At 34.4% G+C, this 13,394-nt stretch overlaps 1 protein-coding gene across 8 annotated transcripts in view; it reads right to left on the bottom strand.

The window, feature by feature from the left end:
• Positions 1-9,662, bottom strand: part of LOC117406002 (dachshund homolog 1-like) — a 253,072-nt gene extending 243,410 nt beyond the window's left edge. For 4 of the 8 annotated variants that reach the window (XM_059030265.1, XM_059030264.1, XM_059030266.1 and 1 more), the window contains exon 1: positions 8,877-9,662. In XM_059030265.1, coding sequence (XP_058886248.1) covers positions 8,877-9,415 — 539 coding nt within the window. In that variant the 5' untranslated portion in view covers positions 9,416-9,662. The remainder of the gene's footprint in view (positions 1-8,876) is intronic. The other 4 variants (XM_059030271.1, XM_059030270.1, XM_059030269.1 and 1 more) reach the window with 2 other exon arrangements.
• Positions 9,663-13,394: the final 3,732 nt, after the last annotated feature.

Raw genomic sequence — 13,394 nt, 5'->3', positions numbered from 1 at the left:
ACAATAGAATGGAACCCTCTATGCTTGTCCTATGATTCTCTGTTTGTGGGAAGTTCTCCACACATTACAGACTGCTATTCGTCTCCTCTAGACAGCACAAAATATTTCACTTAAATGAGAAATAATTGAGTTACCATGGTCTGAAAAAACAGGGGGAAATGCATAACAGAAGTGAGTTCTCACTTGTGCATGGAATATTACTGCTTATTAAATTATTAACATATTATTATTCATTATTAACATAATTCTAAACTTTTGGGGTGTACATTCCCTATCTGTGATGTATGTATATAACGATGAATGAATTATCTTATAAACTGCAAATCTCTTATTTGAAAGGTGGGCATAATAGACAGTAGAAAGTTTTAAAATGTTTTGTGGTTTGATGAATCAACTACTTTTGATCCAATGAACCAGACCCTGAGGAGGGATACAATATTTCCATTAGTATATCAAAAACTATTGAGTATATATCAAGTTTCACTTGCAGTAATAAAGATGTTTAGCTGGTGAGAAGTGCTGCAATTATAACTACCTGTATCATTTATCATTATTAGTAATGAAAAGCCTATGAACAAAGTTCAATGTATATTTGAAGTTTAAGAAAAACAAACTGAAATATACTGGTTTAAATTGTACAACAGACAGGTACAAAATGGACATAGAGCAAAAATAATGTCAATAAAGTTTTATTTACATGGTAATATAGAGAATGTGCACATTTTATTTATTTTAAAATGTGTAAACACACAATGGTGACATACATGATAATATAATATTTTCAAAAGGAATTTAAAACATAAAATAACATTGCATCTTAATATCTATTTCACTAAAATATTGCATCACAGCATCAGGATTTTTTTTTCAGTTGCTTGCCTGTAAAGGACAGTTACAAGCTTCCTTTTCCCTCATTAGTGATGTCTGTTGGTGTATTGTGACTGGTGTTTGAAAGGATTCCCTGTTTGTGTGGGCAAAGAACAATAAATACATCATATATCACAAAGGAATTCACTGCTGTGGTATGCAATATAGCCACTTTAATTGCATCCCATTAAGACTTGTCTATTGAACTACTGTACATCTTAATTGCAATGCATGAGCACACTAAATTCTTTGCAGGACTTGAGCAATATTTTCCAGTTGCCTGGTGTTTGCATAGAATTTGTGCAAAAAGCGTGGTTACTACCAAAAATATATGACTTGCGTTACTGAATGTACTGTATTCCACCGAGGAACTGTTGCTCAATATACCAGGACATTGCACTGACTAAGCAATGCCACAAGTAGTAAAAACAGCCCTCTGCAGTGAGCCTTCCCACTCACTAACATACAGGTTTTAGAGCAGTTCTCTAAGCACTGTTGGAATAGTTGACAGTAGTGCCTGTCCACAGCAAGACAGTCAGACAAAAGCTGAAACATATTAAACACTGCAATCCATCATCTCACAGATGGGGAGCAGGAGCCAGTTGAGTTTGGGAGGAGTGACTTCCCGCTGCTAACAATGGCTACAACACTGACAGCTCAACAGCATTCTACCTCGTACTCACTCCTGACACTACCTCTCACTACCTGGAGAAACTGGACATGGAGAGAGAGTGTCTCTGCCTGCAAAGCTGGTATTCATGACAGTATCTCAAGTTACTTCCCAAACTGTACTACAATCATCACAGCAACAGCCTCAGTTTCACACAGTGCAGCTTAACTGACATGTGATTTATAGGTAAGAACATGTGGGAGAACCGATAGCTCAGAAACAGAGAAGGAAGTTCACGGTGTTTATGAAATAATGACTGCTTGTAAGGCTGAATTTCAATAGGCTTCCATTCATAATCTTTTATAAAGTATTAAAAAAGGGGATTTTTGTCTGGTATTAAATAAGAACATACCCTTTATTTATAGAAATGATGTAACAATATGTTATGGTAACTAAATGTTTTATTATTTAGATAACATTGTTATGTTTACATTTTAGCAAATGAAAGGGTAATAGTCCTTATTAAAAATGAAAAAAGCCTTATTAAAATGTTGAAAGAACCTCACAAACTTTTTTTGTCCTCTTTTAAATATATATACAGCCTTCAATAAGAATCAAGCAGGCATAATTTAACTCCAGACATAACAATAAATTAGACAGGGAACAAATACACATTTAAGGATCCCAGCCTTGTCATTTCCAATGTTCTGCTCTTTGGACATGCTTGTATTCCGATTCTAGAACATCTATTTGGCATATCAATCCTAATTAGACAATCTGGGGCTGCAATGGATGGAAGCTAGGTCATTTGCATAATTTAATCATAAATACTCAGTGATACACATTTCCAAATGCATTTGTACAATTATCTTTCCATCCTTGGGGCAATGGTATTAATATGATTAGGCAATATTTCTGGTGGAAAAAACAGGCAAGTGTGCACTCTTTATAACTGCAGCTTTGGGCGGTATGAAAAATTAATTAATTTCCGAAGAAAATCAATTTCTCTACGTGACCATATTAGACAGTGCCAAGTGAAGACTCAGACTCTGTTCTCAATCAGGAAATCTCATCTGCTTCTTCTAACTTCTGTCAGTAGCATTTAACATCCTCATACCAGCCCCAGTGTCTTTGAACGAGCCCCTGAATATGCTACAGAGTGAAGAAAATAAACAGACTACACCTGCAAAAGACATCAGTCATTGAAGGAAAAATATAAAGCTATTGTGATTTTATTTGATTTGATTGTTCTCGTCCTAATGGGGCTTATTGTGAATTTTAAAGTAAGTACTAAAACATTTTGAGAAATATAGCAGTATCATGGGTGCGCTTTGTTGAATGTCCTTCATCCAACCTATACGAACATGCAAATGAGCTTGAGCAGTTTTTAGCACAACAGGCATATTAAGAATGCAAGTGTCATCTCTTCAGGGAACGACACAAATCTGATTTTAAAAGTATCAAAATAAAAACAATGAACGAGTACTTTCCTAAACTTAAATCATTTAAAATCATAAAATGAAGTATAATGTCCTTCCATCAGTTTAACTAGGCCTGTGTTTTACATTAAAATATTATATAACCAATATTGTATCATGAATTTAAAATACACAATGCTTGAAAGCAAATTTATGACATATGTGGTGCACACTGTAGTGCTCAGAGCCCAGGTGGCTAATCCCATTCGAAAACGTTACTGGTTTGAATGTTAATTAGTGTAAAAATCACATTTACGGTTCAAATTAATCTTCTTTTTCCCCAATCAACATGAAATACTATAAATTGTGAGATGCAAATGTGCAATGTTCATTTAATTTGCGTGAAGGTGCTTGAATGAATTTTTGATTTTAACAAGCCTCATTTTTCATGCGATTGTTTCTCTTTCATCCTAATCAGGCGTCTGTCACTCTGTTTTTTGAAGTTATTATCGCATTGATTCCCTCTTGGATGTGGTTGCTGGGTGATCGGTATCTTAGCACCCACTTTGACTGGGAAAGATTTGAATCTGATCCAGAGATTCCCCTAGAGTACCTGAAAACACAGTCATATCTTGTAGCAAACAAACTGCTTCTGGAAGCAGGGCAAAAGTAACTGAAAAAAAAGTTGATTAGCTAAATCTCACCTCTTTTCAAATACAAATGATACTATCTCTTTTTTAAGAGAAAATGTAATTGTTTTTTAATGTTCAAGTATCATTATAATCCATAACACTTGGCATTGTAGGTCAAAAGTCCATACCATTTTTAACATTAACATCACATTTAATTTAAAAGCACTTTTTATTATGGTAATTATTTTAAGATATAAAACCTTTTGACTCCTGTATTGTAAAAAACAATGAATAATACTAATAGCAGATTATTATTATTATTATTTGATTTATCTAACTGAGTGACAGGCACTGACAATGCATATTTTATAACACTATAACAAACAAATACAGAATACTGAATACTGATAGTTATTTAATGTACCAAGCAATTTAAAACATGAACCTTTCAAATTATACGAATGCATTACATATCGCTTTACTGAATTAACCCAATAAACACTGTAAACAATCTGATTAAAAAAAACAAATTCTAATGCAGGAATTCTCAGAAAGATTTTATCTCTGAAATGCAGGGACGATCAACTAGCTAGTGCAACACTATTTTTACCCCTACATTAGCAAACTGTTAAGACTTGAGAATGACTCCGGTGAGACCACACTGATATTACAGTAATACTCTCTTGTGTTTTAATAACCTTTTATCAAAGTTCAAGTGTTGCAATTCTCTAATAGCTCTCTGTCCCACAAGTAGAAAACGGAAAGGAAATCCAGGAGCTGCTGTGCTGCTGTTCGTAGGGCAGTGTCCTAACTTCTTTGAAAGGAAGGAGATTACTGCCATTTATCTGTTACACCCAACACAAGATGTAAATTCATCTCAAAGTATCCCTCAGAAACTGGAGAAGACGCTCAATTCCTTTCTTTCACAGCGTAACATCCTATCTTACAAGTGTGCATTACAAAGCGTCTCCGTGGGAACAATTACAATCCTGCAAAAATAGCAAAAACAGTAAATACATTGCAATCATACCAATCAGGGACCCAAATAGTCATGTACTGTACAGTATTATTCAAATGAAACAAAAACAGCAGCTTTTCACATCTATACTGCGATTACTACGACTACTAATACCGGTAATAATAATAATAATAATAATAATAATAATAATAATAATAATAATAATAATAATAATAGAATATTTAATTACACACTAAAAAGTACTTATTAAAAACATGGCAAGCAGCCCAAAGTCTGAAATGCCATAATTACAACATATGTTGTAAGAGTTGTGTATTGTGTCTGCTAAGAAATAAATAATAATAATTGTTGTACCCATCTTATAACAAGAAATACATATCATTTTCAAGTGAAGATGTCTTTGTGCATGATTTTGTGGACGCCTGCATTTTCAGAATGATGCAATGGGTATACAAATAGGCTGAGGCGATTGCGAAAGTGATTGATTTCAATCTAACACAAGCACAACCAGGTGCTTTCAAAGACAATTACAGCCCTCTATGTGTAGCAGTAATGGCCATGCACTTCACTGTCATTAAGATAACATGTAGCACTGCATTAACCCTCTAATCCCATCACAGGCCCACCTTATTCATGTCTTGGCAATTACAACGCACATTTCTCTAAGACAGACCTTTGATGAAAACTGGCTTTTTAATAATTTGAAGACTTATAATCTTCGTACATTTTCAGTATGTTACTTGCCACTACAGGCTTAAAAAAGTGGGTTGTGAAAATATAAATTGATGCAGTTAATGTGAAGCAATATTTGTTTTTATAATCAATAATCTATTTAAATAAATATGTCGATACTCAATTCCTATAGTTTTTTCTGTATAATTTTTATCACACAAATGTATGCTATTTGTTGCTAAAAGTAATAAAAGTTATTGACATAATATTTCAAAGATCTTGTCAGTATTACCTGCAGTCAATTGATTATAAAAAGCTTTTCTAGGCACACAAGTTTTTCGGCTGACAGAAATTTGTCAGGTCTCCTGTTTTGCAGTCAATTCATAATACATGAAATCACTTTTCTTTAAGCGTTTGGTGTTTACTTTGATTTCTTGTCTGAGCTGTTTTTAAGATAAACCTCATAGAACAGTAGCATGAAAAAAATGTCACTGAATCACATTCACATTGCAGATAAATGTTATCTTAATCTGTACATTTCCCACTGTAGCACACTGAACAGCTCTGGTTATTTTATAAATCACAATTACAGTTTTACAAAAAAAATCTAATAATAATGTGTAATTTGAAATACAAGCAGAATTAAACAGTAATATTGTGCACATGCGATTCCAATAACAGATATCCAAGGTCCCATTTCTATCAAACATAAAAAATAAAACAATGCAAAAGAAAGCAAAGTATTTGTTTTGTTAAAGGATGAAGTGATACTTCTATGGGAGAAGCTGAAGCATAACGTGTAGCACTCTGAACACCACTACAATTTCTAATAAATAACAAAGGCCATTCTTAACAGTCACTGAATGTTGATTCACCCCAGGGTGAGGTCATAGCTTCCAAGATTTATATTATGGAGATTCAGATTATGTATCGAAACGCAAACCGTGATCAAATATCAGTGACTGTTGATTCACCTTCAGAATGAGATCACAGTTTTGATGATGTCTAACCTAAATCCCTAGCTAAGAATGTCATCAACAAGGTGTTATCGAAAATGGAAAAAATCAAATAAAGCAGTGTCACACATTAGATACTTCATACACCTAGACTGATTTCTGCATCTCCTCCTTCACAGGTACCCCTGTTTTACATACAGTAACAGCAGTGATAAGAAAATATATATTCTTACAAATAATCAAGCAAATGCCTTGAACAAGTATTTAAAGTGTATTAGAATATTCACCAGCCCACAAAAGATAACATGGTGTTTATTGTATTAAAGCATGTACTATATAACTTATTTACAGTTTACTTTTAGTGCTAACCTATATCTGAATGTAAAATTAAAAACTATGTTTAGCAAATGGAAAATATGTTCCTGCTGGACCAATGAAGTTGCCATTATTGGGGATGTTGTAAATGTATATTTATACTACAACACTGCATTTGGTTTTCTTCTTTAAAAAAATGGTTGCAGGAAAATAAGCTAATGCAAGTAATGCCAAAAGCTACCATAAGCTGATAGTCACTTCACAAGACCACAAGAGTAAATAAAACACAGAACCGTTAAAGTAAAAAAAAATGACAAAAATGAATCTAATAAGCCGTAAATAAAATAGTTAAATGAAAGCATTTTGCAGTAAATGCAAATTGTATTAAAAAAATAATACACAAACTTGGAGAAACGACAGTCAATACTAATAAATGTCCTGTTTACCGAATTCTCCATACGAGGTTAAAGCAATGAGTGGCTGTGATCCATTTACCGATTGATCAGAATGTAATTACCTTTTGTCATAAATAATAATCGGTTACAAAAATAATAGTTGATGCTAGTAAAAGAACACTAGAGACTGTATCAGCCGCCTGCTGACGCACTGTGTTACAATATGCCAATACAGTCGTGAAGGACGAAAACATGGAACAGTGTCCTTTTCATGACAGGATCTATATGAAAATATATACGCATGTACAGGTATATGTAGGCAGCTACAATGTAGGCATATAGACTATTTATTTGTGTATGTTTTCAACATGTTTCCTTAATCGCGATATGCCCCCCTTTACTTAAATGTGTATAAAAAGAATTACACGAAACGTGCCGTCAGGTGCCGTTAACTGTCGATCAGTCCTGGTTTGAGTTGATCTGCATCTGAATGCTCTATGACAATGGAGAAAGGTGTCATTTTGATTGGAGAAATAAGTCAACCCCCAACACGATTAAAACAAACATGTTTACAAATGCAAATTAAAATAACAATTAACTGCAACAACATTTAAATTAAACGTTTGAGCATGACAGTCTAATAACCAAGAAATAAAAAAAAGATATCTACTAAAACAAAACTAAAAAAACACAATAATATGCTATGCAGAATATGATATAGCCTATGTAAAAAGTTGAAGAAAACGAAACGACAGAATATAACTTTCAAACAACATGCGTCATTGTAGCACAACCAAATACGGAAACATGTATTTACAGCCACCAAAACATACAAGTCACATTGACAGGTCAAAGTAAAACTAAGCATTTAAAATAAGGAAGCAAATTGTTAACGAACTGCTTAAATATATTGTACACGACAGGCAGAACACAAAAGCAATAAAGCTACGTGTACACCACTGCTAGTTACCATGACCACTAACGTGTTTTACGTGCAGTTTTGGAAGAATCTGCTATTTGACTGCCTGATATACTCTGACTGCTAGTAATGTATACACTGCCTCAGCGACCAGCTTTCGAAACTTCAAAGACAAGATCATCTAATTTTGTGTGGTTGAAATACCACAGTTAATGAAACTTAATTCAGAAAACACTGTATACAGTACATTGTATTACAATATTAAACAGCGAACACAACATTTTCTTAATTACACTTTGAAACTCATTCGATACATGTATTTGTCCGATAATATAAACATGCTGGTAAGTCATTCCTGTGAAATATTCTGCACGACAGCAACGCGATCAGCACCCCGTGTATATTTCTCTGATTTTACCCTTTCCCCTTTGAAAAGCGTATCACCTTCCTTTGAAGCTACTGAATACTATTCCTGCTTAGCCACCATCTGCCGTCCCGTCTGGCAAAGAAAATATGTTCCTGAAAATTATGAGGTGATTCAATCATTTTCTTTGTCACTTTTACACCGATCTCCTTGTCTTGCCTTTGTAGCAAATGTCATAATAAATGTGTCTCCTGGTAACAAAAGTTTATAACTGCTGTAAAAGTACATTAACATAGCATTAATAGGCTACAGGTAAGAGAGCCGATATGATCTTTCTCCAAAAATGATTTCTGTATAATACAGTTTAATCACAATATATATTTTGCTGCTCTGAAGCCATTCATACTAATATTGTTTACATTGAACTGCGCATTAAATATTACATTTACTGTTACAGCCAGTTGCTTTCCGCTGAGTTTTCTGCCTACATTAAGTTTTATCAACAGCTTGAATTGTTTTAACGTCATTTTAACGTCACGTTCTGGTCTTTATTTCATGCTTTGGTCACATAGATTGTTTCAAGATTTAACTTTTTATCTCGTGTGAAAATTTTTTTTTAATTTATTGTCATGTCAAATTAGGCTAATCTGCACGAGTCACTTCAGAGTTGGTCAAAGTGATGAATGAATGAACCGGTTTCTTTACTTTCTGTTTAATGCCCTTCGTGGCTTGTGTGTTGTTTCACTTACCTTGCATTGGTGCAGTCGTTGTAAAGGGTCTCGAAGTCCTTTCTGGAGATCAGTTTGCAGCGGTTCACTCCTGGTTGGATGGCCCCGAGTCCCCTCAGGATCCGGACTTGCTCCACATTACACACCACCGGCGTGATCTCCAGCCTCTTCAGCTTGGTGTACACGGTGTGCAGTCCCCCGACCAAGTGCTTCAAAAACAGATCAAAAGCCTGAGGAAGGCAGATTAGTTCACAGCTTTCCACTGTGAATGAAGCGACCTTAGCTCCCCTCAAATCCACCATTTTACACTCGTTATTCTGCGGAGTATTCTCAACGGGAGACGGAGTCGAGTACACCGGCTTGCTCGGCAGGCTGCCGACAGGGATGCCAGGGCTGTTGCTGGTGTTAATCGGCTCCGATCGAAACAGGTTCTGCCCAGAAGGAGCGACCGAAGGAGAAGGAGAAGAGGTCGTCGAGGGCGAAGATGTGGCTGAAGTAGTTGAAATCGGAGGTTGAGGGACAAGCGGGGTCGGGGGGATCAAAGCAGCCGGTACTGCCATGGTCACCTATGTGAATAAGTTCAAGGTATATAGCCAGTATATGTGTGTCCCGAAAAAAAATCGTAAACAAAAAGTCCAGCGGGATGTGTTCTTCTATATATTTTGTTTTGTTTTATAGGTAAAGGAGGAGGTGAAAAGGAAGGGGTTTGCAGGATCTAGGCTGGCTCTCTACAGTAGTACATTGATCAAAGATTGAGAGAGAATGACAGGGAGAAAACGAGCTGAAAAGTGCAGCTTGCTCTCTGGACGGGTTGTTGTTGTCACAAGGTATAGGGGGAGGAGCTGGGGGAACTTGAGATAGCAGCCTTCAAAACATGCACAGCACACACTTAGCGTGAAGACTTTCATACAAAGCAACAGAAATTAATGGGAAACAAAAGAGGTATTCAAAGAATCGCAGGGTGGCGTGTTTTCAAAAAATAACTATTGTCTTTTACATACAATGATACATAATGCAAGGTTAATGGTGGTAAAGAGCAGATGTTTCAGAGTTAAACGTTTATGTCCACGTGTTAAGGCTTTGTGCTTGTTTTCTTTATTAATAATATCTGGGTAGAAATCCAACTGTGTCCACTAACAGCATAAGCGTTCTATTGGTGGAATTCAATAAGCACTTATTTCCGAAAGTAAATCCGGCGCACTCATAGCACGGATATTCAAATCAATGTAATCCGAGGATTAAGTGTAACCAACTATAATATAATATATTAAAAAAGAATGCCAAAGGAAAGAATGAAGGTCTTCAGAAATAACATGCACGGTGCCATAGTCACAAAGCATTGAAACAGGTTCCAAATTTAGCACCAGAAATGGCAGCAGTGTGGAGTAGTGGTTAGGGCTCTGGACTCTTGACCGGAGGGTTGTGGGTTCAATCCCCAGTGGGGGACACTGCTGTTGTACCCTTGAGCAAGGTACTTTACCTAGATTGCTCCAGTAATAACCCAACTGTATAAATGGGTAAAAATAATGTGATATCTGTGAAATAATGTATAATGTGATATGTTGTAACAATTGGAAATCGCCCTGGATAAGGACGTCTGCTAAGAAATAATTAATAAATAATAATAATAAAGAAAGAAAACACATTCAAAAGCATATTTCAGATTTCAATACGTCAGCCTATACTACCGTAAATGAAAACATCTGAAACTTGAACATGTTTATTTAGGCCTAATCCACAAATGATCTCACCTATTCATGTTTTATCACAATGTAAAGTGTGTTATCATAGGCAGTAGCCCACTTTAAACATTTATTTATTAAAGCAAATATGTAATAACCAGACGTTTTAGCGATAGTTGCATTGGTTTTTATTTGACAGAATAGCAGGTTATACTGCTTCCAATCCATAAACTTCCCCACCACAGACCCGGCAGCATGTGTTTAGAACGTTTTCATTTTTTTTGTGGGGGGGGGGGGGGGGGGGGTCGATCCATGTAGTTTAACCTTTAATGCTGTCAAAAAGTGCGATTCCTCGATCACAGAATAGGCTGTGCATATGCTTAACCTCTCTAATTTATAACAGCCAATGTTTACTGATTATTTGATTTTTTGGGGTACGTTTCAGAGAACTTCAATTTTTAAAGAATATTAGAATGATCACGAGGAGAGCACTTATGAAAAATGAAATGTTTAATGTTCATATAACACACGAATTAAAACAAATTAACGTCTTTAAATTGTACGAATTTACTGTGAGCACACAAGAGTTCAAGTTCAAGAATATCCTAAATTAAAGGTCCGAATTATTTTTATTCTTATATATATATATATATATATATATATATATATATATATATATATATATATATGGCCTATCAGTATATTTTACCGGTTTAAATGGTGACTTATTCTGTACTTTCAAAACGATTCAAAGCTTAGTGGTTCCTAAACATGTGGACTTACTTAAATATTCTTTATTGGGCCTCAGTGCATTAGATTTGCAGGGAGATAAAGTGAATGACATTTCCAAATTGTCATTCATACAACGAAGTAGCTATAGTGTAAAAATCAATGGCTGCTTACAATTCACAGGAATGCAATCCATTTGCCCTTTATATTGCTAACCTTTACTTAAATATGCATCATGGCATAATTAACACAATTAGAAAACTGTGTATATGACTGCATAGGCTATTTGACGTTCAAGTGTATTGTGTGTTTCAGGGTGAGCATGCTTTACATGTGTGAATGATATACGATACCTTTATTCCACTATATATATATATATATATATATATATATATATATATATATATATATATATATATATATATATATCGTTGTTATTGACCTGTTATGCTTACATATCTATTGTGTGTGGATGTGAGAAATCGTCTAAATGAATTGTGCTTTGAGTGTATTCAAAATATGTTTTTAAAAACTGTAAAAAGAATAATAAAGCGGTTTAATGAATCTCAAAATAAGTCGCTTTTTGGTTTCATATTCCTGTATTCTATTATAGTTTCAAATCACCGATATATGTATTGATTTTATAAGTTACAAATTGTGTGTATATATATATATATATATATATATATATATATATATATATATATATATATATATATATATATATATATATATATATATATATATCCTACTCTTAATATTTAAACAACGCAGAAATGGCACAAACAATGCCCCAGGCAAATAAAACAATAATCACTAGACTTTCCAGTCGAGCATAAAGAGAAATCAATGGGATCACATTGCCCTGCCCAAGCTGCCTGTGTATTTTGGCTGCCAACTGTTTCCAACACATTAAGGAAAAATATAATCAAATACTGCCGAACCTGCATAACATAATAATACAGTATCACACCGTAGAGCATGCGTATATAGAACGAATATGTGTTTACAATCTGTTGCATACGATTTATATTTAATTCTTATAAAAGTGTTTTACATTTTGCCATACAACCATTAATACTAGTAGGTTACTATTATACCGCGACTACTACGACTACTTTTACTAAGAAGAATGAGTCGGATGCATGTTTTAAATTCAAGTTTATTCTAAATTATTATTATTATTATTATTATTATTATTATTATTATTATTATTATTATTATTATTATTATTATTTTAATAGGCTAGGGACGTTCGTTGTTTTCTTAAAATTTCTAAACAAATGTTTTGACACCAGATTTGTTTTCTATTTGAACTACTTCATTATAACACCAGGGCTACATGCATGCTGAGCGAAACACCTACATTAAGTTCTTATATGATTGCAATGTATCCTGCAGTACAAGTGAAGAGATTTGATACAAAACCAAGATGTAACCACGCATTCATTAACGGAACATACTGCTTACGAGGCTTTGCTGCGACGTTTGCGAAGCCTAAACTACAAAGGTAAGACGTAAACTGAGATCTCATTAATTCAACTAATTATTCTTCCGTTTGTACTCAGTGAGTTTAGAGCCATAGGTCATGTGCAATTTCCTTCGTATATTATCCAAGTAAAATGTAAAGTGTTTTACCAATCTGCTTATAACTACAGCTACAGGAAATGGTCGCGTTTATTTAAACACGCATGATTTATCTTAGAAGGACATTGTGCGATTATTTACCTTACAGATATTGCGTTGGCGTTGCTTTAATCATGTCAAAAGATAATATAAGTTGATCACGCAGTTATTGCCAATTAAACCAAAAAAGGGAATGAACCTGCTGATCTGTAATTCACTCAGAAGATCAAATATAATACATGCAAAGCGATTTTCCTTCCCACTCAAAATATTAAATAAATCAAAACTAAAAACTATTCGCGACACGATGACAGCTACAATTGAAAGCGATTCTGAGAGATGATGTCACGCTTGTGTTTTATTCCTGCATCAGATAACTATATTTCCATTGCAAACTTAAACTCTTCTACACACACACACACACACACACACACACACACACACACACACACACACACACACACACATTAACGAGCTACATTTTTTGTTCTTTAAAATTGCC

Source organism: Acipenser ruthenus, chromosome 9 (assembly GCF_902713425.1).
Source record: "Acipenser ruthenus chromosome 9, fAciRut3.2 maternal haplotype, whole genome shotgun sequence".
In the NCBI taxonomy this organism is placed as follows: domain Eukaryota; kingdom Metazoa; phylum Chordata; class Actinopteri; order Acipenseriformes; family Acipenseridae; genus Acipenser; species Acipenser ruthenus.
Note: the sequence above shows the minus strand (reverse complement) of the source record. Positions and strands in the feature narration are given on the sequence as shown.